This window comes from Nerophis lumbriciformis, linkage group LG04 (assembly GCF_033978685.3).
Source record: "Nerophis lumbriciformis linkage group LG04, RoL_Nlum_v2.1, whole genome shotgun sequence".
In the NCBI taxonomy this organism is placed as follows: domain Eukaryota; kingdom Metazoa; phylum Chordata; class Actinopteri; order Syngnathiformes; family Syngnathidae; genus Nerophis; species Nerophis lumbriciformis.
The window spans coordinates 18,835,001-18,860,000 of record NC_084551.2 but is presented as its reverse complement, the minus strand read 5'-3'; the positions used below and the strand labels follow the sequence as shown (position 1 = coordinate 18,860,000).

At 40.9% G+C, this 25,000-nt stretch overlaps 1 protein-coding gene across 1 annotated transcript in view; it reads left to right on the top strand.

Annotated features, from left to right (window-relative positions):
* Positions 1-25,000, top strand: part of znf407 (zinc finger protein 407) — a 270,903-nt gene that overhangs the window by 149,325 nt on the left and 96,578 nt on the right. Inside the window, exon 6 of the mRNA XM_061950033.1 lies at positions 7,977-8,143. Within this exon, the coding sequence (XP_061806017.1) occupies positions 7,977-8,143 (167 nt within the window). The remainder of the gene's footprint in view (positions 1-7,976; positions 8,144-25,000) is intronic.

Sequence of the window (25,000 nt, the reverse complement as noted above, 5' to 3'; positions counted from 1 at the left end):
ACAATTAAAAAGGAGGATTACCTCCAAATTCTTCTGGACAACCTAAAATCATCAGCCCTGAGGTTGGGTCTTGGGCGAAGTTGGGTGTTCCAACAGGACCATGACCCCAAACACACGTCAAAAGTCGTAAAGGAATGGCTAAATCAGGCTAGAATTATGTTTTTAGAATGACCTTCCCAAAGTCCTGACTTAAACGTGTGGACAATGCTGAAGAAACAAGTCCATGTCAGAAAACCAACACATTTAGTTGAACTGCACCAATTTTGTCAACAATTCAACCAAAGGCGTGTGGATGGCTACCAAAAGCGCCTTATTGCAGTGAAACTTGCCAAGGGACAAGTAACCAAATATTAGCATTGCTGTATGTGTATACTTTTAACCCAGCAGATTTGGTCACATTTTCAGTAGACCCATAATAAATTCATAAAAGAACCAAACTTCATGAATGTTTTTTGTGACCAACAAGTATGTGCTCCAATCATTCTATCACAAAAAAATAAGAGTTGTAGAAATTATTAGAAACTCAAGACAGCCATGAAATTATGTATATGTATGTACATGTACATGTATATGACACAGCATAGACGCAATTCTAACACGGAATGCTAACATTACAACAAATGATCATAGCTGCGACTTTGACCAAGTTTCTTTTGAAAAACTGACGCGCATTGTTTCAGCACATGGAGGCCCCGTTCTGACATAAAGTATTTCCACGTCTTGGCCATGTTTTAGTGGTCGGGCAACCGCCATAGCAATGATGGTTGGATATCCTTCAGATTACTGTAATCTACAATAGAACACACTCAAGGCTACTATTGGATGAAATGAGTGAAAAGCTGATTATATGGGTGGTATTTCATGTGCAGAGGGCTTTAATAATGTTAAACAAATTCAGAAGGTCATAAACATGCTCTATCTATGAAAATATATGATTTATTCAAAATAACTCTACTTTCCAGAAATTTAACACGGTCAAGCTTGGAACCAATTGGTCGCCATGAACGAGGGACGACTGTATATTTGTCACAATTACAAGTTAAAAACTTTATAAAAATTGCATTTCTCTTCGAATGAAATAATTCGCTTTTACGGCTGTAAATCCCGGCTGTCACACACACACATACCTACACGTATCATGCGCAAACATGTACAAAAGCAGTCCCAGACAAACAACAATTTGCAGTGATGGCTGACACACTGTACACTCACTATACAAGACAAGAGAAAGCATCCACCAAAAACAACTCGACAAAGACAGAACTAAAGATTGAAAAGCTCTAGTAAATATTTACTTTTTTTTTTAAACGATGGAGAGATCTTCAAGAATGAAAGGATTTAAAAATAGATGCCATGGGTGGTTGCTGTACTCCTGTTGAAGAAAGTGAACAATAGAAACAGTGAATTAAATTATGTAACACTGCTTTACAACGTCACATTATAGTGTTTACTTGTATGTGTGCGTTTATTAGTGGGGTATGTTGGTGACATGGCTGGACCTGGAAGCGGTCGAGCTATATTATTTTCAGCTTATATGAACGCCAGCTCACCCTCGGGAGCCACCTGGCTGCCACAAACCGCACCTTAAAGCATACATTATATTTGAGCTCTGCTTCAAATCCAAGTACCTTCTGTTTCTCTGGAAAAGGCGTGGTCTGCCAATTTTACGTAAAGCACTTTGTTTTTTCGTAGTGTTCACCAAGTAATAAAATAAGATGATACAAAATAAAAATTAAAAATAGTATTATAAAATGTTTAGTAATTTAAATCCGCCTTTGTGTATGTCAAGTACTAGGGCTACTCGGGTGACAGGGGATGCAAAACAATAACAATACTGAAATAAACTGCAACAAAAAACAGTGCAATACATTTTCATAACATGGTCACTACTGCCTAGTTTCTCTTGTTATATTCTTATTTTTACTGTTGTATTTTTATTCTTATTGTTGCTTTTTTATTTGTATTCTTATTGTAACATTTTCTATTTTATTTCAATTTATAGCCCCATTATTTACTCTTTACTTTTTAAATTCGATCTCAATTCTGTACACTGCTGCTGGAATTTAAATTTTCCTGAGGGAACTCTCCTGAAGGAATCTATAAAGTCAATCAATCAATCAATCAGTGTTTATTTATATAGCCCTAAATCACAAGTGTCTCAAAGGGCTGCACAAGCCACAACGACATCCTCGGTACAAAGCCCACATAAGGGCAAGGAAAAACTCACCCCAGTGGGACGTCGATGTAAATGATTATGAGAAACCTTGGAGAGGACCGCATATGTGGGTAACCCCCCCCCCCCCTCTAGGGGAGACCGAATGCAATGGATGTCGAGTGGGTCTGACATAATATTGTGAGAGTCCAGTCCATAGTGGATCCAACATAATAGTAAGAGTCCAGTCCATAGTGGGGCCAGCAGGACACCATCCCGAGCGGAGACGGGTCAGCAGCACAGAGATGTTCCCAGCCGATGCACAGGCGAGTGGTAGCCGATGCACAGGCGAGTGGTCCACCCCGGGTCCCGGGTCCCGGGTCCCGACTCTGGACAGCCAGCACTTCATCCATGGCCACCGGACCTGTGCGCGGCAGATTTCTTGCCGGGACATATGGTACAATACAATCGACAAGATAGGACGGAGCTAGACCGTGTAATATTTTATACGTAAGTAGTAAAACCTTAAAGTCACATCTTAAGTGCACAGGAAGCCAGTGCAGGTGAGCCAGTATAGGCGTAATATGATCAAACTTTCTTGTTCTTGTCAAAAGTCCAGCAGCCGCATTTTGTACCAATTGTAATCTTTTAATGCTAGACATAGGGAGACCCGAAAATAATACGTTACAGTAGTCAAGACGAGACGTAACGAACGCATGAATAATGATCTCAGCGTCGCTAGTGGATAAAATAGAACGAATTTTAGCGATATTACGGAGATGAAAGAAGGACGTTTTAGTAACACTCTTAATGTTTGATTCAAACGAGAGAGTTGGGTCGAAGATAATACCCAGATTCTTTACTGATTCGCCTTGTGTAATTGTTTGGTTGTCAAATGTTAAGGTGGTATTATTAAATAAATGTCGTAAAAAGTACTATCTATCTATCTATCTATCTATCTATCTATCTATCTATCTATCTATCTATCTATCTATCTATCTAAATATGCATATGCATAAGCACACACATATTCAAAAGTCAATTTGCTAAACCTATGTCCCTTTCTCGCACTCAATTTTCCTCCCCTCTATCTTCTACCTTCAGTGGGTTTTGCATGGCGCCTGGCGGTTTAGAGGCTGCGTGCATATGCATGGGCAAGACGGTGGATCATGACGGGATCTGACACGCGGGGACAAGATCAAAGTGCTCCATCTGATCCCATAAAAAACAGACGCAAACCCTTACAAAACCCCCCACTGTTTGTTCAACGCTGCCAGGGCACACCCGCTCCATCCTCTGCTCTGTGTTCCCTCTCGTTTTTCCTCCGTCCCAGCATGCGTGCCCACGTCGAGGCCTGCCTGCCTGCCTGACTTTGCGATTAGGCTGCATGATAAACAATGGCCTGTTTAGCTCATAAAGCACGAGTGTTGCACATAATGCTTACAATAAAAGATAGCATCTCTTCACTCATCTTATTTACCTCTCCCATGGTGGCATGGGCAACGAGCTGTTCTATAAATACCGCAGGGAGTAAAATACAGATGCAAATGCACATCTATTGGTCAAATTATGTTTCTTCTAAGTCACGTGCTAAGAAAAATAAAGCAGTTTAATGTGCATTTGATGTTGCAGGCGGCATTTTACAGCCTCTCGTTCCCTTGTCGAAAGCAGGCTTAAAATGTCTCCAGCACAACATCTATATCCAACTCAAAGTCATCTTTATGGAACATATAGATTGATATTGTTGCCAGGACACATTTTACTCTTCCCCCCTACCCCACTACCAGCACACACACGCACACACACACACCTTTAATTCCGGGCGTTTTCTCTCTTTACATCCCTCCCCTATTACACTGTTGTCCCCCTTCTTCCAGTAAGGAAGATGTATGAGTTTGAATTATTGATTCAGACACATGCTACATGCTGCGTGGAGTCATTATTTGTTCAGGTGAGTGTCATGCTGCTCGCTATGTAACCGATACCATGGGGCTCAAGCGACACAATCAGGACTTAAAGACAGCCACCCTCCCTAAAATAACATGATCCATGCTACAAGACAAATGCCCCCCAAAACCTGACTTCATTTGTTTATGACTCTCTCATTAGTCATGCTACACTTGAATTATAGAGGGTGGCAAAGATTAATTCCAGGACAGGCTTTTCTATTGTATTTACTTTCTCTGTGTTTCTTGAAGCTTAATAAGGCATCATATGGAAAAAAGTGCAATTATCCTACAAAGAAAGAAAAACACTTTGAGAATGTATGGGAAACAGACAGATATCTGCGATATGATGCAGTAAAGTTGTACTTCACTGTTAAGTACAACCTTAATTGTAAGTCGTGGTCAAAAGTTTACACACACTTGTAAAGAACATAATGTCATGGCTGTCTTGAGTTTCTAATAATGTCTACAACTCTTATTTTTGTGTGATAGAGTGACTGGAGCACATTCTTGTTGGTCACAAAAAACATTCATGAAGTTTGGTTCTTTTATGAATTTATTATGGGTCTACTGAAAATATGACCAAAATCTGCTGGGTCAAAAGTATACATACAGCAATGTTAATATTTGGTTACATGTCCCTTGGCAAGTTTCACTGCAATAAGGCGCTTTTGGTAGTCATCCACAAGCATCTGGCAAGATTCTGGTTTAATTTTTGACCACTCGTCCTGACAAAATTGGTGCAGCTAAATTTGTTGGTTTTCTGACATGGACTTGTTTCTTCAGCATTGTCCACACATTTAAGTCAGGACTTTGGGAAGGCCATTCTAAAACCTTAATTCTAGCCTGATTTAGCCATTCCTTTACCACGTTTGACGTGTGTTTGGGGTCATTGTCCTGTTGGAACACCCAACTGCGCCCAAGACCCAACCTCCGGGCTGATGATTTTAGGTTGTCCTAATGCATTTGGAGGGAGTCCTCTTTTTTCATTGTCCAATTTACTCTCTGTAAAGCACCAGTTCCACTGGCAGCAAAACAGGCCCAGAGCATAATACTACCACCACCATGCTTGACTGTAGGTCTGGTGTTCCTGGGATTAAAGGCCTCACCTTTTCTCCTCCAAACATATTGCTGGGTATTGTGGCCAAACAGCAAAATTTTTGTTTCATCTGACCACAGAACTTTCCTCCAGAAGGTCTTATCTTTGTCCATGCAATGTCAGATGAAACAAAAACCATCACCATAAATAAAAATCTCAGAAGAAAGTAGAATTTATTTATATTAATATTAATAATGAATAGATTTATATAGCGCTTTTTTCTAGTGATTTAAAGTGCGTGAGATATCTGAATTGACAGATCCCTTTGCTGCATTGCCAACAACACCGATGTTCCTGTCTGCTTAATTAATATGTGGCGAGAAATTGGAAAACAACAAATAATGCAACGCTGAAAGACATTTTCAAACGAGCACTAAGAATTTTATTGTGCCATACGTATAAAACGGCTCAGACAATCCTACTGCACTTCCCGTTTGTTGTATTCTGTTGTTGTAATAAGTGAAATGTATAAGGAAATATTACAACTTTTTAAAAAGTTTATAAACCGTGAGACTATTTTTGGCTCTTGTAGTCTGAATGTTTTGCTAGTGCGTATATATAGTGTAATGATTGTCAAAAAAAAAAGTGTTTGGCACAAGGAAATGGATCAGTGCATCATGAGCACACTTTTGCTCGAGTGAGATTAATATCCATCCATCCATCCATCCATCCATCTTCTTCCGCTTATCCGAGGTCGGGTCGCGGGGGCAGCAGCCTAAGCAGGGAAGCCCAGACTTCCCTCTCCCCAGCCACTTCGTCCAGCTCTTCCTGTGGGACCCCGAGGCGTTCCCAGGCCAGCCGGGAGACATAGTCTTCCCAACGTGTCCTGGGTCTTCCCTGCGGCCTCCTACCGGTCGGATGTGCCCTAAACACCTCCCTAGGGAGGCGTTCGGGTGGCATCCTGACCAGATGCCCGAACCACCTCATCTGGCTCCTCTCGATGTGGAGGAGCAGCGGCTTTACTTTGAGCTCCTCCCGGATGGCAGAGCTTCTCACCCTATCTCTAAGGGAGAGCCCCGCCACCCGGCGGAGGAAACTCATTTTGGCCGCTTGTACCCGTGATCTTGTCCTTTCGGTCATAACCCAAAGCTCATGACCATAGGTGAGGATGGGAACGTAGATCGACCGGTAAATTGAGAGCTTTGCCTTCCGGCTCAGCTCCTTCTTCACCACAACGGATCGATACAGCGTCCGCATTACTGAAGACGCCGCACCGATCCGCCTGTCGATCTCACGATCCACTCTTCCCTCACTCGTGAACAAGACTCAGAGGTACTTGAACTCCTACACTTGGGGCAAGATCTCCTCCCCAACCCGGAGATGGCACTCCACCCTTTTCCGGGCGAGAACCATGGACTCGGACTTGGAGGTGCTGATTCTCATCCCAGTCGCTTCACACTCAGCTGCGAACCGATCCAGTGAGAGCTGAAGATCCTGGCCAGATGAAGCCATCAGGACCACATCATCTGCAAAAAGCAGAGACCTAATCCTGCAGCCACCAAACAAGATCCCCTCAACGCCTTGACTGCGCCTAGAAATTCTGTCCATAAAAGTTATGAACAGAATCGGTGACAAAGGGCAGCCTTGGCGGAGTCCAACCCTCACTGGAAACGTGTCCGACTTACTACCGGCAATGCGGACCAAGCTCTGGCACTGATCATACAGGGAGCGGACTGCCACAATCAGACAGTCCGATACCCCATACTCTCTGAGCACTCCCCACAGGACTTCCCGAGGGACACGGTCGAATGCCTTCTCCATGTCCACAAAACACATGCAGACTGGTTGGGCAAACTCCCATGCACCCTCAAGGACCCTGCCGAGAGTATAGAGCTGGTCCACAGTTCCACGACCAGGACGAAAACCACACTGGTCCTCCTGAATCCGAGGTTCGACTATCCGGCGTAGCCTCCTCTCCAGTACACCTGAATAGACCTTACCGGGAAGGCTGAGGAGTGTGATCCCACGATAGTTGGAACACACCCTCCGGTTCCCCTTCTTAAAGAGAGGAACCACCACCCCGGTCTGCCAATCCAGTGGTACCGCCCCCGATGTCCACGCGATGCTGCAGAGATTAATATGTTTTATCAAAATTTAAGGAGATGCTGATGTTACAGATGACAATTTATAAGTAAGTACTGTATTTGAAAGCTGTTCCAATAAGAGCATATATGAAACAGGACCTTCACGAGAGAAGTTGTGGGTAAAATGTTGATAACTGTTCATTTAACCCTGGCTAAGTGGTTGGGGATGCTGGACAGCTGAACTTTATTCTCCCCACAGACCCCTCCGCCTCCTTTGTGTGTGTGTGTGTGTGTGTGTGTGTGTGTGTGTGTGTGTGTGTGTGTGTGTGTGTGTGTGTGTGTGTGTGTGTGTGTGTGTGTGTGTGTGTGTGTGTGTGGACTATAACAGAATTTCTGTAGTCCTCTGGGCCCTGGTGCAAAGCAGAGAATAAATGGTGGAGGTGGCAGGCCAGGACAGAAAAATCAATGCCTGCTTATACAGACATGACACGCCAGCAGCCAACGTGCACTGTGCGTGCACGTGTGTCTGTGTTTGTGTGTTTGTCAGTGTAGATATACAGCGCGCAATCAAATGGCCCTGTGCTTTGTGACTATGAGTGTGACTACCCAGCAAACTCCATTTCCTTTTTCATGGCGAAGATTTTCCAATATTTTATGTCCAGACTGGGATCAGTAAATAACATTGTTTTTTTTCTCCCGCTCTGTTTCGTTTCCCCTCCCTTTCTTCGGCCTTCTCTACCTTCTACACTCTGCAGGAAGTTCGATTGCAAGTTGTGTGAGCGCTCCTTTAGTGAAAAATGGGCCCTAAACAACCACCTGAAACTTCACAGTGGCGAGAAACCGTATAAGTGTTCCTGGCCGTCCTGTCACTATGCCTTCCTGAACCTGTCAGCCATGAAGGACCATTATCGTACACACACTGGTGAGAAAGTTACTCTATTAACTTGTACCTAAAATTATTTGCATCCTGTACTGTTATGTCAGCACACACACACACACACACACACACACACACACACACATTATTGTATGTGTTACCTTCTTGAGACCTCCGAATAATGCCTACCTCTTTAGGACCAAGAAAGATTAAAGATTTATATTTACAACATAATAATATATACATACTACGCAAATATAAAAAAGGTTGTTGTGAAAAATTAGTTCGAATTTCCGAAGAAAAAGGTCACAATTTCACAAGAAAAACTTTGGCATTTTGGCAGTAATATAATAAAAGTTGTAATTTCACTCAATAACAGTTGCAATTTTACAAGAAAAGCTTAAAATGTTGGCAATTTTATGAAAAGAGTCATAATTTTACTTAACAAAAGTCACAATACCGTGGGGCGGTATAGCTCGGTTTGCAGAGTGGCCGTGCCGGCAACTTGAGGGTTCCAGGTTTGGTCCCCGCTTTCGCCATCCTAGTCACTGCCATTGTGTCCTTGGGCAAGACACTTTACCCAGCTGCTCCCAGTGCCACCCACACTGGTTTAAATGTAACTTGGATATTGGGTTTCACTATGTAAAAGCGCTTTGAGTCACGAGAGAAAAGCGCTATATAAATATAATTCACTTCACACAATTTTATAAGAAAACTTTAAAATGTTGGCAATATTATAACAATAATCAGAATTTTACTCTGCAACATTATGACAAAAGTCTTAATTTTACTCAAACAAATGTCACTATTTTACAAGAACGATACAAACATGGCAATATTGTGATAAAAGTCAGAATTGTATATGAAAAATGTCACCCTTTTGCATTAAAAAGTAATCATTTTACATAAAAAGGTAATAATTTTACGAGAACATATTGCAATATTACAGAAAGAGAAAGAAAATGAGAGATTGTTTCCAATTTTATAAGAAAAAATTCGACACTTTGTTAGAAAAAAAATGCTTTTAGTAAAAGAAAAAAAAAATTTGTTTGGAATTTTTTAATCTTCATTATTTACTTCAAGTTTTTACACTATGTCTCTATATACATATTTATTCTATTTGTTTTATTAATGTTGCCTTGTTATTTCATATGTTGGCCAGAGGGGGAGCACTTCAAATTTTTACACACACTCGTTATTTCATATGTTAACCAGCACTTTTAAAACCGACATACAGTCAATTTAAAAATTTGTGACCACCCTAATTTTGATAGAGTTTTGCACCAGGGGTGCAAATAAGACATTCTCTATTAAATGCGATATTTTTCCGTATTGGGACCATGATTTCGGTCCTAACTTGTTCACCGGTCCTCATACGGAAGGTACTTTTTCTTGTTGATGTCTCAAGAAGGGTAGAAATACAAGAACAGACACACACACATTACACACACATATATATATATATATATATATATATATATATATATGTATATATATATATATATATATAAATATTCTTGGATCAAACAAAATGTACTTTCTAATACATCTATAGATGTGCAAACTGAATGCACAAGAACTTTATGTGTTAACTGTGAAAATCTCACATTGATAATGAATCTTCACAGCTTTGTTTGGAAAAAACATACACACATTTTTGGCTGATTATAGCCATGACTTGGCCATCTGTACTCATTTTCAGCACCCAGAGACAGTTGAGCAGTATTTTTTGGTCCCAAAGAGACTAAAAACTCTCAATTCCGCCGCCTTCTAAAGTATGTAATTTAATCAACCACTATGATGGAAAAATGCTGGAGGAAATAATATACATTCAGATGGTCAACAGCTATGTGTTCCTTATCCCCATCTCCATTTATCTTCTTTCAACAGCTATAAATACTTTAGAAATAATTGCTATACTAACTCATTTAAAAACTAAACATGTCTTGATAATAGGTTAAGTGACTTTGAACTAGACTGACACCAATATTAGTTATTCATTTCAGTGTCAGTTTATGTCGAACAATGTAATGCATCACATATTTCCAGTTGTTTCATTACAGCATGTCCGAAAAGGGGTAGGAAGAAGCAGAGCTTATTTAATCCTACCCCTTTCCAGTGGCCTAGTGGTTAGAGTGTCCGCCCTGAGATCGGTAGGTTGTGAGTTCAAACCCCGGCCGAGTCATACCAAAGACAATAAAAATGGGACCCATTACCTCCCTGCTTGGCACTCAGCATCAAGGTTTGGAATTGGGGGTTAAACCACCAAAAATGATTCCCGGGCCGGCCACCACTGCTGCTCACGCCTCCCCTCACCTCCCAGGAGGTGAGGGTGATGGGTCAAATGCAGAGGATATTCTCACCACACCTAGTGTGTGTGTGACAATCATTGGTACCATTTATCTCACAGCAGGGAAGTCTTTTCTCAGCACCTATCTTTCAAGGCTTAAAACAAGTCAACTCGGTTTGCAACACAAGATGACAGATAGTTCCTACGTCATTATCGTGTAACAGCTAAACAGATACAACTACGGTATTTTATTAGCCGTAAGTTATAATCGGTTAGGAATAGGATTTGTGTATGGCATTCATGTGCACAGCACTGATCTTTTACATGGTGTATCTTAAAACATATATAATGTACTTTTGTATATCAATACCCTCTATTAGCATGTCGGTGGGTATGCATTTAAGCAAGGTGTGCCATGCAAATAGGACACAATGAAGTGACCTCAGACGCCATCTTGGATATCTCTCATATTGTTGCTGTCGTCTTCTTGCTCCACAGCAATTTTGTGGATTATTACTTCACTTTTTCCCTTTTTTGAGTGGATTAATCTTGGCCTGTGGTGTACTGGAATGCAGGGATCAACGCCAGGAGGATGTTAGAGGTGGTAGTGCGGTAGCTTTGGCCCATGAGTAAAGCTGTGGTTTCCACTTCAAACTGACACTAAACTCTCCAGCATTGCATTGCCTTGCTAATCGTGCGTGACTTTGGGTAAAGAATATTGTGTTACAAACTTTTGGCTGGTGTACAGGTTTATTTTGTGTGAAAGCATATCCCTTTATTGATGTTTCCTATTGTCAGATCCTACACTGTCTCTTATTGTGAATAGGTGTAGTGCAGGGGTTGGCAACCTTTACCAGTCAAAGAGACATTTTGACCAGTTTCGCAAGTTATAGAAAACAATGGGAGCCGCAAAATTGTTTTGAAATTTTGAATGAAATAACACTGCATATAAAGTTTTCTTTGTGCTTTGTGCTGTGTATAAACCAGGGGTCTCAGACACGGTGCCCACACCTTCATATGGAATTTGGAAGCTGGTGCGGCACGCGGGTTTACATGAATGGCGCTTGTCAGCGTCATGTGTGCCGTGATGGTACAGCATATGGCACCCACTACAACCAGCGTGCCTGATCAGCAACATGTTGTATGGTGTTTTCGCTTGCTCACGTAGGTGACAGCAAGGCATACTTGGTCAACAACCACACAGGTTACACTGAAGGTGGCGGTATAAAAAAAAAAAAACTATAACACTCTTACTAATAATGCGCCACACTGTGAACCCACACCAAACAAGAATGACAAACACATTTCGGGAGAACATCTGCACAGTAACACAACATAAACACAACAGGACAAATACCCAGAATCCCATGCAGCCCTAACTCTTCCGGGATACATTATACACCCCCGCTACCATGTGTGAGGGAGCAGGGTTGGGGTGGGGGCGGGGTTTGGTGGTAGCAGGGGTGTATAATGTAGCCCGGAAGAGTCAGGGCTGCATGGGATTCTGGGTGTTTGTTCTGTTGTGTTTATGTTGTGTTAAGGTGCAGATGTTCTCCCGAAATGCGTTTGTCATTCTTGTTTGGTTTTGGTTCAAAGTGTGGCGCATTATTAGTAAGAGTGTTAAAGTTGTTTTATATGGTCACCGTCAGTGTAACCTGTGTGGCTGTTGACAAAGTATGCCTTGCTGTCACGTACGTGTGCAAGCAGAAGATGTGTATTGTATAACAAGTGTTGGGCTGGCACGCTGTTAATACAGATTGTAGAGAGCGCCAAATGTTGTACCATCATGGCACGCCCTTATTATTGCCGTAAGGGTGAAAATCGGTGAATATTAATCCCGGGAGTTCTCTGCGAGAGGCACTGAAATCCGGAAGTCTCACGGGAAAATTGGGGGGTTCAGCAAGTAAGCTGCTGAGCCGCATCAGAGTGATCAAAGAGCCGCATGCGGCTCCGGAGCCACGGGTTGCCGACCCCTGGTGTAGTGTCATAACTACGTGACGTTTACCTGGATCAATTTTTGAGAATCCCAAGAGTTCTCCAGTACCGACTCAGTGCTCTGAAATTAACATGTCGGTGTCAACATAAAAGGGTGCAGGTTTGATAAACTTACCAGTATAACAACGATTTACATAACAAAAAAGATCCATTAGGAACTACATTTTGGCCTTAACAGTGAACCTATGATTTCTGAATGGAAATACAAACTATACTGCTCTATTGTAAGTTTCTTCTAGCACAGGTAGCCCTCAGACCACATCTGGCCTGCCAAAGCTATTCATTTGGCCCACCGAACATCACCCAAATAAGCTTGTTGAACCTAGGATTTTTGGGAGGTGCACATAAGCTACGCGGCAGCCTACTACGCAGGGGAAGGGCAGATGATGGCGTCGCCTAAGCAAGCTACGCGACGTAAGAGTATACACCAGGCTTAACTCACCGCCTATCATGTTAGCACTATTATTTGTTCAATTGAAATCAATGCCTTCTCATTTAGATGAGCATGACAAGAAACAGGTTGTGTCTGCCTCTGAGGCGGGGAGCTCCAGTTAGACGAATGTCACCGAGCAGCGACTAAGTTTGTGGTCTATTTGCTACAGTAGACACTCCTAATTTTCGGTTTAATTGTAGTCAGACAAAAAGTTGCATGTTTTCCTCCAACTAGATTTTCTCTCAGTCATTATCAGTGTTGGGACTAACGCGTTACAAAGTAACGCGTTACTGTAACGCTGTTAGTTTCGGCGGTAACTAGTAATCTAACGCGTTATTTTTTTTAATTCAGTAATTTAGTTACCGTTACTACATGATGCGTTACTGCGTTATTTTACGTTACTTTTGATGTAGTATCGGCTAGAAAGAGAAGCGCTGCGGTGTCGTTCTTCTGAATCTTCCTCTGTCACAGGCCGGAGAGAAGAAAAGAGGCGCGGTCTATGTGTGTGTGTGTGTGGGTGTGGGGAGGGGATGAGGCACACAACTGATCCGCGGTTTGATACATGAAACAAAAAAAAAAGTTGTTGGCACGTTCAGTCCACACACAGCGTGGTCATGGCGAGCGGAGTAATGGAGGAGCTTGAACGCCCCCGCCATTGAATCGGTGTGTTTATAAGTGCAGACTCGGTTGTGCAAAACGAGGGTTTTAAACACATGCTGAACGTGCTTGAACCACGTTACGACATCCCGTCGCGCACCCACTTCAGCAATAAGATTGTGCCAGATCTTTATGAGCAGGAGAAGAAAAAAGTTGTGGATGAACTATCCCGAGCATCATCTGTTGCGCTCATGACAGACGGGTGGACGTCCAGCGGAACTATAAGCGCTCACTTCATCACAGCAGACTGGGAGATGAGAAGACACGCCCCCTCTACGAGAGTCACCTTGCGCAGGTACTGACACAAGCAGTGGAGGAATGGAAGATAAAGATATCCCAGTCACACGTGATAATGCCAAAAATCAAATAATTACAGAGAATGAGGCAGGACTGGGACCACAGATAGGTGCTTTGCACATGTAGTGAATTTGGCATCACAGAAGGGAATCTCAGTCAATAGGATGGAGCGCCTCTTTGGGAGGATCAGGAAGGTTTCTTACTTCCACCCAAGCACAACAGCTGCTCATGTGCTTAAGACAAAGCAAGAAATGCTAAAGCTGCCTGTTCATACATGATGTCCCAACGAGGTGGAACTCCACTTATGATATGTTGGAGCAGCAGGCAGCTATATACTCTGCATTGACCCACAACACCCTGAAGACAAATGTCACCCTGTCTGATGATGATGTGAGAGTGGCAGGTGAGGTCCTCCAGGTGCTTAAACCCCTCAAAAGTGTTCCATCTCTACTGAGCACTGAAACTTCACCATCTGTGTCAATGATCCTGCCACTGAAAACAAGTATTCTACAATCCATGGCTCCAAGTGTGGAAGACAGCAGCATCACTCCAGATGTCAGGCTTTATTTCACTACCTATGTTTCAAGGAAGATGATGTTTCTTCTTATGTTGCACTTTAACTTGTTTTTTATTCATGGTCATTGGTCCAAATTTAAAGAAAGGAGGAATGCCTTTTTATGTTGCACTGTTTTTCATTAATTATGTTAAAAGGAAAATAAAAATGTATGTCAAGTTGATCAACAGATTGTATTATTCTCCAGTGCAATAACAGTACTGAAATGAAGGCAAAAAGGGCATTAATGGGAGCTTTAAAAAAAAAAAGAAGAAAAAAAGAAGTAACTAAATAGTTACTTTTCACAGTAACGCATTACTTTTTGGTGTAAGTAACTGAGTTAGTAACTGAGTTACTTTTGAAATAAAGTAACTAGTAACTGTAACTAGTTACTGGTTTTCAGTAACTAACCCAACACTGGTCATTATACAGGTGAAACTCGAAAAATGAGAATGTCGTGGACAAGTCCACTCATGTAAGCAAGTAACTTCAAATGTGAAAGTAATATGTGGTATTAACTCATTACATGCAAAGTGAGGTATCTAAAGCCTTTACTACCGTTTTGATGATCTTGGCTTACACTTTTTGAAACCCCACATTTTCTGAGATTTTCAATTCAAGGTTTACATAAACTGTGAGCCACAATGATCAAAATTATAATCAGTAAAGGCTTGATATATCTCACTTTGCATGTAATACGTTAATATCACATGTTACTAAATATTAGATAACTGTGTAATTTGTACATGACTACAACAGAAAAATATATATATATATTTTTTTTTAAAGTACCCTTTTTTCTTCTATGCTACATTATGTGACCTCTTTGTGGGCTTTCTAAGGTCAAGGTGCTTCTAAACTCAACAAAATTGAGGCTAATCTACCTTTTTTAAAGTGTTTTTTTCCCAAATAAGAATCTAAAAGAGAATTGTTAGGGACCAAATTGTTAGGCAGAATCAAAAGTGGAATCGGAACTAGAACAATCTTGTCAATTCGCATCCCTACTATGGTTGATCATATATGCAGTACTCCTGCCACCCCACAGGGGGCAACAGCTAGGCATATGTGTCACATTGAAGCAGCAGTAGGGTGAGTAGAAAAATACTACTCATTCAAACCTGAAAAAATCTGACTTTTAGCAGAGACTGGACAACAAAGTATGTATATTCTGCCCGTGCTCAAATCATTGTTTCCTGTCAGACCATTTAAGCCTCAGACAAAGTGATCGAGACAAGCAGCAACAACAGTAGAAATCCACACGTGTAAGCTTCATCACGAAACTTGCTCAAATATTTGTCAGTATATATTGTGCATTAATATATTTACTTTGTTTTACATTGAAATTGCTGACTTTGTGATGCCTTTTGTATTTGTTGTCGTGCTGGTTTTTTTGTCTGAGAGTAACTTTGGCAATCAAAGCTCGTTTAATACATGGAGTGGTGAATTTGACCAGTAGAGGGCAATAATGCTACACCTTAGGTTTAATTGTGATGAGTCACATACATTGTGTCCAATGTTTGATGTGGATGTTGTCTAGTTTTTATATGCGTAAACATCCGTAGTATAATGCGTGAATGTAGTAACACTAAACCTTCTATTTGATGTTAAATACACAATGGTCATTATGTAAAATACAAAATGGACGTTATACTTTTGTAACGTTTATTTTATGTTTATATTTTCAGTCTTAAAAACCTAAATGAAAGAAAAAGTAAGTAAAACTGAGAGAGTATAATAATTTAAAAGAAAGAACATCAATCCTCAACAAAACTTCTGGAGCTTTAGTTTCTTCATGCTGTTAACTATCCGTCGAGCTGCACACGCTGAAAAGGTAGAGCAAGGGCAGAATAATTAATTGATTGCCAGTGCAGTGTGAAAGCTGATGTGTTAACTATTAGAATTAAGTAAACAGTCTCAAAAGAATAAAACCTCAGAGGCATTTTCTGAAGAGACATCCACATTTCGATGTCCGGCCCCTGAGCCCTTGGGCTCTTGAAACTGTGGCCCTCTTCATTATGTAGTTGAATAGCCCTGTTATAGCATATTCTGCAGTTCAAGGATACTTTTTTTTAGATGATACCCCCTCAGCAATAGCCCAGGTCAACCAAATTGTCTTTTTTTTGCTGCAACCAAGCCCTTCCTTCTCGGCCCTAATAACGTCTCACACGTGTCCCGTTTAAGTCAGGGAAAGACACAGCAGCAGCCAGCGGCCTGACAGGCTGACTGAATGCTTGCAGGAGAGCCCTCCATCCGTCATGGGTGCCTGCTGTGTGAGAGAGAGACTTGCTGGATGTTATTTTAAATGTGTTTTAACAGTGATGTAACGTCAAGGCACCGCTGACATAATTAGACGTTTTATTTTCATTTGTATCCAGCACTCATCATTCCCTATCTGGCATCTCAGTCACCCAGTTCCCACCTGGAGAGGTGTGCTGTTGTGTGTATGCATGTGCATTTGTCATAAAGAGAAACACCAACAGGAAGAGACTGAATTAAGTGAGAAAAGGGGGAAATAATAATGACTATTAGAATTATGCAGAAGCTGTAAGGCCAGTGACTAAATGGGGAGGTATTCAGAGCTCAGTTGTGTGGGAAAACCTCATATTAGTTTCCTTGTGTTGTTGTACAATAAATAAGTTTGGTAACAGTTTAGTATCAGGAATATATTTTAAGTAACAAAGACTTAATTTAGACTTATTTGGACATTAGGGGAACATATAAGGGTTAGGGTTAGGGTTAGGGTTACTAATAAGCAATAATTCTGAGGTTATTGAGGGAAGACTCTTAGTTAATGGCTTACTGGTTGTATACTAAGGCAATGCAGAATAAAGGCATTAATAAGTACTTAATAATGACTAATTAAGAGCCAATATGTTACTAATTTGCATGTTAATACGAACCTAATTAATGGTGAATATGTTACCCATACTAAAGTGTTACCAGAAGTTTAATGCTAAATGCAAGTTCAAGGTCAACAAACACCCCCCAAAAAATAATCATGACATATCACAAACACACACACATGCAACTGGAACAACTAGAATATATTTGTATCAAATAGATAACTAACCAAAACCATCACCTCTCCCTCAAAAGCGATATTATTGCTGAATGTGAACACTGGTCCTAAAAGCCATATGCCAGAAATTTTGGACATCACGTTTACCAGCTGTTTTTTTGCACAATCCAATTTTTTTAGGCTTGTCAGTCAGCCCCACATACGCTGCCAAGAATATATCAACATGCAGGGTATCCTTGGAGGAGTTATCTTATGTATGTGCATGATATTTAAACTGCATTTTATTGTTAAAGACAAAAACACCCAGCCGAATATTTTGTCAAGCAATTGTCCCGCAAAGCAAATGTATTGTACCATAAAGCAGTAGATAAGGCACAATTATTATTATACCAACATTCGCACCCATGAAGTCAAAGTCAAGATGTAATATGTCATAATTTGTTCACCTTATAAAGGGAGAAAGGTAAGACTTGCGGCTCTCCTTGTATTGCCCTGAACTGAATTCATTGCTCCTTTCTGATTTGTGTGTTTTTGTTATTAATCACTTTTCTCTACACCAGTCCTGTCTGAGGGATTGGAAGGAGGGCGGGTAAGGGAGTTCTGTGGTCTTCAGCCGCCAGGGTCATTTGTAACCGCTGATGAATGAGCGACACAAATAAATAAGTGCGCTGCTTCTGACCCACCCAGCTTTTTCCCAGGCTCTCGGGCATTGCAGAGAGGGGAGCGGTCACCGTGGGGGGTTGGGGGACTGAACACAACGACAGAGCTGCAATTGATTTCCTCATTGCCTCAGTTTGTCGCTTAATCTGGCAATATGCTGATAAATCTTCGTACTTTGTCAATTAATTTCCCTGAAAAATGAGAGGCAAAACGGCCAGCACATCAATACAGCAGCGGATTCAGTGTCAAAAATTAAGCGGTAAAATTAATTGCCCTCCCTTCCTCTCCTGTTAAAACATAACTAATGAGGGAGGCAATTATAGCTGCATGCAGACACACACATATAATGGAGAATATATACCGTACTACACGTGTAAAGAAAGGTTGCATCTTGAATTATAATAAATAAGAGCTTAGGTGCATCATGGGGGCAAAAACAAATGATTCTGCTTTACAGGCTAACCATGCATAAGCCTAAACAGAACATTTTTTAGGGTTGAATATCCATAAAAATGCTCGAGTGATTCATACGGGACTGATAGCCATGGAAGTTAGTTCATTTTTTTAGGACCTTTAATTGACTGTGCATCACTCTTATGTTATCCCACCTTGTCGTCCAAGTCGCCAGACGGGGCAACGTTACAGATCAGCAGATGAAAAGCACACATGTAATTTATTGCCAATGTTTTCTCCTCAAGAATCCTCAAGAATAATTGTGGCGGCCGCAGCTGGGCATCAGGATCGATGGCAATGGATTTTTCTGCGGTGAGGTCTTGTAGCGCTTGGTGTAATGAGAGATGGAGAGAGGGAAAGGAGTGGAGAAGGGATCAGCAGCGTTTTTCTCATATAGAATTAAAGCCTAAGCAAATAGGGTTTACAGGATAGAGACTAGCCTCTTTTACGTTGCCTGTTAAATACATATTTGTATTCCTTCATTTCACATGCTATTTGGTATAAACGGCTGGAGAGATACTTACCCTAGTCATGGTCTGCAAAAGTTGAATTGAGGATACCGTCTAATCAGCACTACTACGCACTGCCGATATTCCGCTTCAGAGGTTGCATGCTGGGCCGTTGTCACATTTTGTTTGTGCAACTGTCACAGTCCAACAAGTAAAATATACTCATACTATTTAGAGACTTGGTCGACACAGAATATCAGGCCTTGCAGAGTATGTGGAACCTAGACCTGCTGCCCCAGACCATGTAGATCTTAAAGTGGAGGAATTTATTGAAGTTGTCAGTGTTATTTCCACACTTTCAGACCAAGATATCGACCTGTATTCCCGTGCTTCAAAGTTTGCGAAGGGTTCCAAAGACAAGTGTAACCAATCAGGTGTTACTGTAGTACTCGCCCGCTGACTTTGATGGCTCAGTTAACAGGTAAAATACATGTATTAAGTCAAAGTACCAATGATAGTCACACACACACTAGGTGCGATGAAATTATCCTCTGCATTTGACCTATCACCCTTGATCACCCCCTGGGAGGTGAGGGGAGCAGTAAGCAGCAGCGGTGGCCGCGCCCGGGAATCATTTTGGTGATTTAACCCCCAATTCCAACCCTTGATGCTGAGTGCCAAGCAGGGAGGTAATGGGTCCCATTTTTATGGTCTTTGGTTTGAACTCACAACCTCCTGTATAAAACTGCCTCCCAGATTCATGAAAATACAATTTGATAGTAAAATAATTATTTAAATAGTTTAATTAATAGAAATAGTTTCCCGCCTTCCGCACGATTGTAGCTGAGATAGGCTCCAGCGACCCCGAAGGGAATAAGCGGTAGGAAATGGATGGATGGATGGAATTTCACATTAAATGTATTAATGATGCATCAGTGGTTAGTGCTGGTGCCTCACAATAAGAAGGTCCTGGGTTTGATCCCTGGGCTAGGGGTCTTTCTGTGTGGAGTTTGCATAATCTCCCTGTGACTGCGTGGGTTCCCTCCAGGTACTCAAGCTTCTTTCAAAGTCATGCACCTGGGGATAGGTTGATTGGCAACACTAAATTGTCCCTAGTGTGTGAATGTGAGTGTGAATGCTGTCTATCCGTGTGGGGACTTGTCCAGGGTGTACGCCGCCTTCCGCCCGAATGTAGCTGGGATAAGCTCCAGCCACCCCCGTGAAACAGAGAGGGACAAGTGGTAGAAAATGGGTGGCTGGACATGTAATAACGAATGTATTATATTGTTGATTTATGTATAACATTATCCTCTCAGTAATCAAGGGAACACTATAGTTTTTTTTGTTTTTTTTTCATGGTAGGTTTATTTTGACGCAGAATATCCGCCAAAAAATTAAGGGAAAATATTACACCTTGTACTATTCATTATTTTAAATGTCAAAACCTTTGATGTCTACTATGCACACTTCAGTATAATTGCATTTAGCAATTTTTTTTAAACATCACACCCCATGTTGCGTTGTGGGTTTACTCCTACATTTTATTTTGATCAAAATCTAACCTGGTATATGGTATATACCTAATTCTCTATTTTTAAATATTTGCAGACAAATGTATGTTCATTTGAAGAAAATATGTTTACACAATGTACAAATGGCTTGTAGTACAACATGTCAATGTTGACAAATGCTGCTTTTTTAAGGCTGTTTTTCTCTCCTCTAAGTGGCACTTCATTAAAGCTCTTGTCACAGTTGAGGGGCTTTAAATGGGTAAGATAGAGGAAACTTAAAGCAGCTTTGTCTCTCTGGACTCAATAAAAGCTATCAGTGCACAAGAGGAGCATTTGGAGTATAACTGAAGCCCGGTTGGAAAAGTCATCCACTTGAATGATCAGACCTGGAGCTCAACATTCAAATTGAAGATGTTTACCGTGTGGAGGACGTCGGACGTTGTGTTTTTGGTGTATACAGTACCTGGCAATTGTATAAAGGCTTTGACACAATGTTATGCATGTGTTCAAATGCTGTCGTGTGTTTACACTGCCCAGTACGTCGCTATGTGTGCGGAGTGTATGATTTCTTCTGCACAACAGCAGAGAGAAAAGAGAGAGGGAGCTCATCATGCTGTTAATGACGGAGCCAGATGCAGAGAAGGGAGGAGTGTGAAAAAGCTCTCCATGCTCCCCATCTGGAAGGCATCGCCCCCAAATGAAGTTGTAGAAAACCATCCCATTGATAATAAAGCTAATTTTTATGGCTCTGACAAGTATGTAATTATGTTCAGCGGTGCTTTTCAGATTTTATCACAGTCAATAAACCACACTGGCAATTTCACGTCCCCCATTTGACATATTTACATGGATCCGTCTGATTGGGGGGAATTACTTAGCTGTGAGAGCTCTGATGGATATACACTACTGATCTGTGACTTCTGGTAGGCTCATCTGTTAGCCAACTAGCCTGCTTCTCATATATTCACTCTACTTGTGTATTCACTTTTCGCCTTTCTTTAAAACCATCTTTTTGGTTCAGTTATGTTTTGGACTAATGTTTTTGTTTACATTTTGCATTATGGTGCTTCAGAAATAAAATGTTTTGCTCATTTGTGAAATTATATTAACATGATACCGACCCTTCAGCCGTTGATTAGTCATACAACACTGTTTTACTACAGCTATTCTGACTTTATTTTTATTTTGAGACATTGGGATTTATTGTATTTATTTGTAACAATCACCTTATATACACACGTTGTTTTATTTGGGTAATATGTGTCTAGTCTTGTTATTTATTTAGTATGCAGGTTATCATCGCATGAATATAAATATATGGCAGGACATTTACTTACGCTGCAAGAGGGCATACACTTCTGCAAGTGTGGAATATATATACAGTTATAGTCAAAGGTTTACATACACTTGTAAAGAACATAATGTCATGGCTGATGTTTCCAATAATTTCTACAACTCTTATTTTTTTGTGATGAGTGATTGGAGCACATACTTGTTTGTCACAAAAAACATTCATGAAGTTTGGTTCTTTTATGAATTTATTATGGGTCTACTGAAAATGTGACCAAATATGCTGGGTCAAAAGTATACATACAGCATATATATGGTATATATATATACTCCAGGCTGATGATTTTAGGTTGTCCTGAAGAATTTGGAGGTAATCCTCCTTTTTCATTGTCCCGTTTACATTGGCAGCAAAACAGGTCCAGAGCATAATACTACCACCACCACGCTTGACTGTAGGTATGGTGTTCCTGGGACTAAAGGCCTCACCTTTTCTCCACCAAACATATTGCTGGGTATTGTGGCCAAACAGCTCAATTTTTGTTTCATCTGACCACAGAACTTTCCTCCAGAAGGTCTTGTCTTTGTCCATGTGATGTCAGATGAAACAAAAATTGAGCTGTTTGGCCACAATACCCAGCAATATGTTTGGAGGAGAAAGGGTTAGGCCTTTAATCCCAGGAACACCAAACCTACCGTCAAGCATGGTGGTGGTAGTATTATGCTCTGCAGTGTTGGACTAACGCGTTACTCTGTAACGCCGTTAGTTTCGGCGGTAACTAGTAATATAACGCGTTATTTTTTATATTCAGTAACTCAGTTACCGTTACTACATGATGCGTTACTGCGTTATTTTAGGTTGTGTTTTATGTAGTATCGGCTAGAAACAGAAGATCTGCGGTGCGGTGTCATCCTTCTGAATCTCTTGTGTCACAAGCAGAGGCGCGCTCTGTGTGTGTGTCTGGGTGTGGGGAGGGGAGGGGGGGGGGTGCTATACAACGTAAACCGTTGTATACGGTATAGTGTTCTGTGGTTACTTTTTGGTTGGCCAAGCGGACGTGATGACAGGCTGTCTTCACTCAGGTCCGCACGGACCTGGAGGGGGCGTGCCTTAAGTCCGGCTGGAAATCGAGAGAAATTCGGGAGAATGGTTGTCCCGGGGAGAGGCACTGAAATTCGGGAGGGTTGGCAAGTATGAGATAGTATCACTTCTTTTCTTTTGTCGAGCACAAAGAAAAGAACATTATAGTTAAATGTAAGTTGTGTCTTGGATCAAAGATCCCGTGTACTGCCCAAAACAACAATTCAAATCTGCCTGGTTAGGCTTTGTGTATGTCACGTGTGCCTTCCTTAGGTGAAGCCAGCTTTACAGCTATGTTGTTACTATGCTGTTTCTTACTTATGTATGTTATGTTGCAGCTATTTAAAATAGTTGTGTCAATTTGTTCTGGCCTGAAATAAATTGGCCCTTTGAAACATATCTTTGTCTTTGTGTGTTGTATGTAGACCACATTGCTTAGCAGAGTTCAGTGATGCAAATGCATGTCAAGTTGATCATCACATTGTATTATTCTCCAGTGCAATAACAGCACTGAAATGAAGGCTAAAAGGGCATTAATGGGAGCTTTAAAAAAAGTTGGGTGTTCCAACAGGACAATGACCCCAAACACATGTCAACAGTGGTAAAGTATGGCTAAATCAGGCCACATTTAAGGTTTTAGATTGGCCTTTCTAAAGTCCTGCCTTAATCGTGTGGACAATGCTAAGGAAACAAGTCCATTTCAGAAAACCAACAAATTTAGCTGAACTGCACCAATTTGTCAAGAGGAGTGGTAAAAAATTCAACCAGCAGCTTGTTGATGGCTACCAAAAGCGCCTTATTGCAGTGAAACTTGCCAAAGGACATGTAACCAAATATTAACATTGCTGTTTGTATACTTTTGACCCAGCAAGTTTTTTGTGACCAAGTATGTGCTCCAATCACTCTATCACAAAAAAACAAGAGTTGTAGAAATAATTGGAAACTCAACACAGCCATGACATTATGTCCTTCATAACTTTTCACCACGACTGTATATACACATTTTTTATAATTGTTATATAGTTGAAACCACATCCAGTTGAGATCTCTGTTCAAAGGTGAGCTGCACTTTTTTTAATGTTGCCTATTGTTCACAATCATTGTGAGAGACAAGAATACATATGTGTATACATTTTTTGCATTCTACTTTATAATAGTCAGCTCGTTCTAGGTGACTAGCCATGCTGCTAATGGGAGAAATCCACCCTGCCTATAAATCACCCTAAAAAAGCATCCAAAAACCGACAACAATGCTTAATTTACGTTTGCAACTTGCATAATAACCAAGCTGTCGTGACATTGTCAACAGCTGAATGGCTTTTGAGTTGTAATGCACAACACAATACGATTGGACACAAATCTGTACTGACTGAAAAACATGAACAATCATATTACAGTATCTGTAAAGTATTAGCCCAAATTTCATGTTTTGTACACAGCTAGCTCGACAGTGTTTGTAGGTGTACTGACAAACATCACGTGCCGCATGTATTATGATCAATATTATAGCCACTTACTCGATGGACAGTTGTCCGTTTGGTCAAGCTGGCCAGGGACGTTTCCAGTTAGGTTTTGTTTAGATGGAAAAAAAAAAGTTTCTACCTCTGCACAGTTCATCTTTCGTTTTGATGCAGTTTCATTGTCCTCCTCGCCAGATATAAGACGCCTTTACATCGTTAACAACATCGTGTGCCACTCAGTGCAGCAGAAGCATTCTATTTCTGTTGGCATAGCTTGGCAATCTCCACATTTACAACACCAAGTCACGTCGGGCTTGACTATCTCGACTTCCGTCTGCTCCAAAGTCTCACCCTCTCTTTGTGCTTGCTCAGCTTCTATAACCAGCAGTTCATCCTCTGTATATTTGATTAGAACGCACACACGTTGTTGACGAAAGTATGAAGTGCATTGGTATGGGCACTAAAATAAATTTGCCCAGAAACAAGTTCCAGTAATTCTTAAAAATGACCAAAATACTGTAAGTATTGTACATATTACTTGATGTTATCAATGTCTCTGTTACTACATTATACATATACACTATAACAGTGTGTATATAAAATGTTGATGGGAAACATAGTTGACTTCCATTAGCTCAATGTTAAGCGAATCTTGCAAGTGTTTTTATATCTTTAAAATCCTAAAAAAAAGACATGTGTTTTCTTGTCTCTCATAATAATTGTGAATGATAAGCTCAATTCCAAAAAAGCAGTTCTC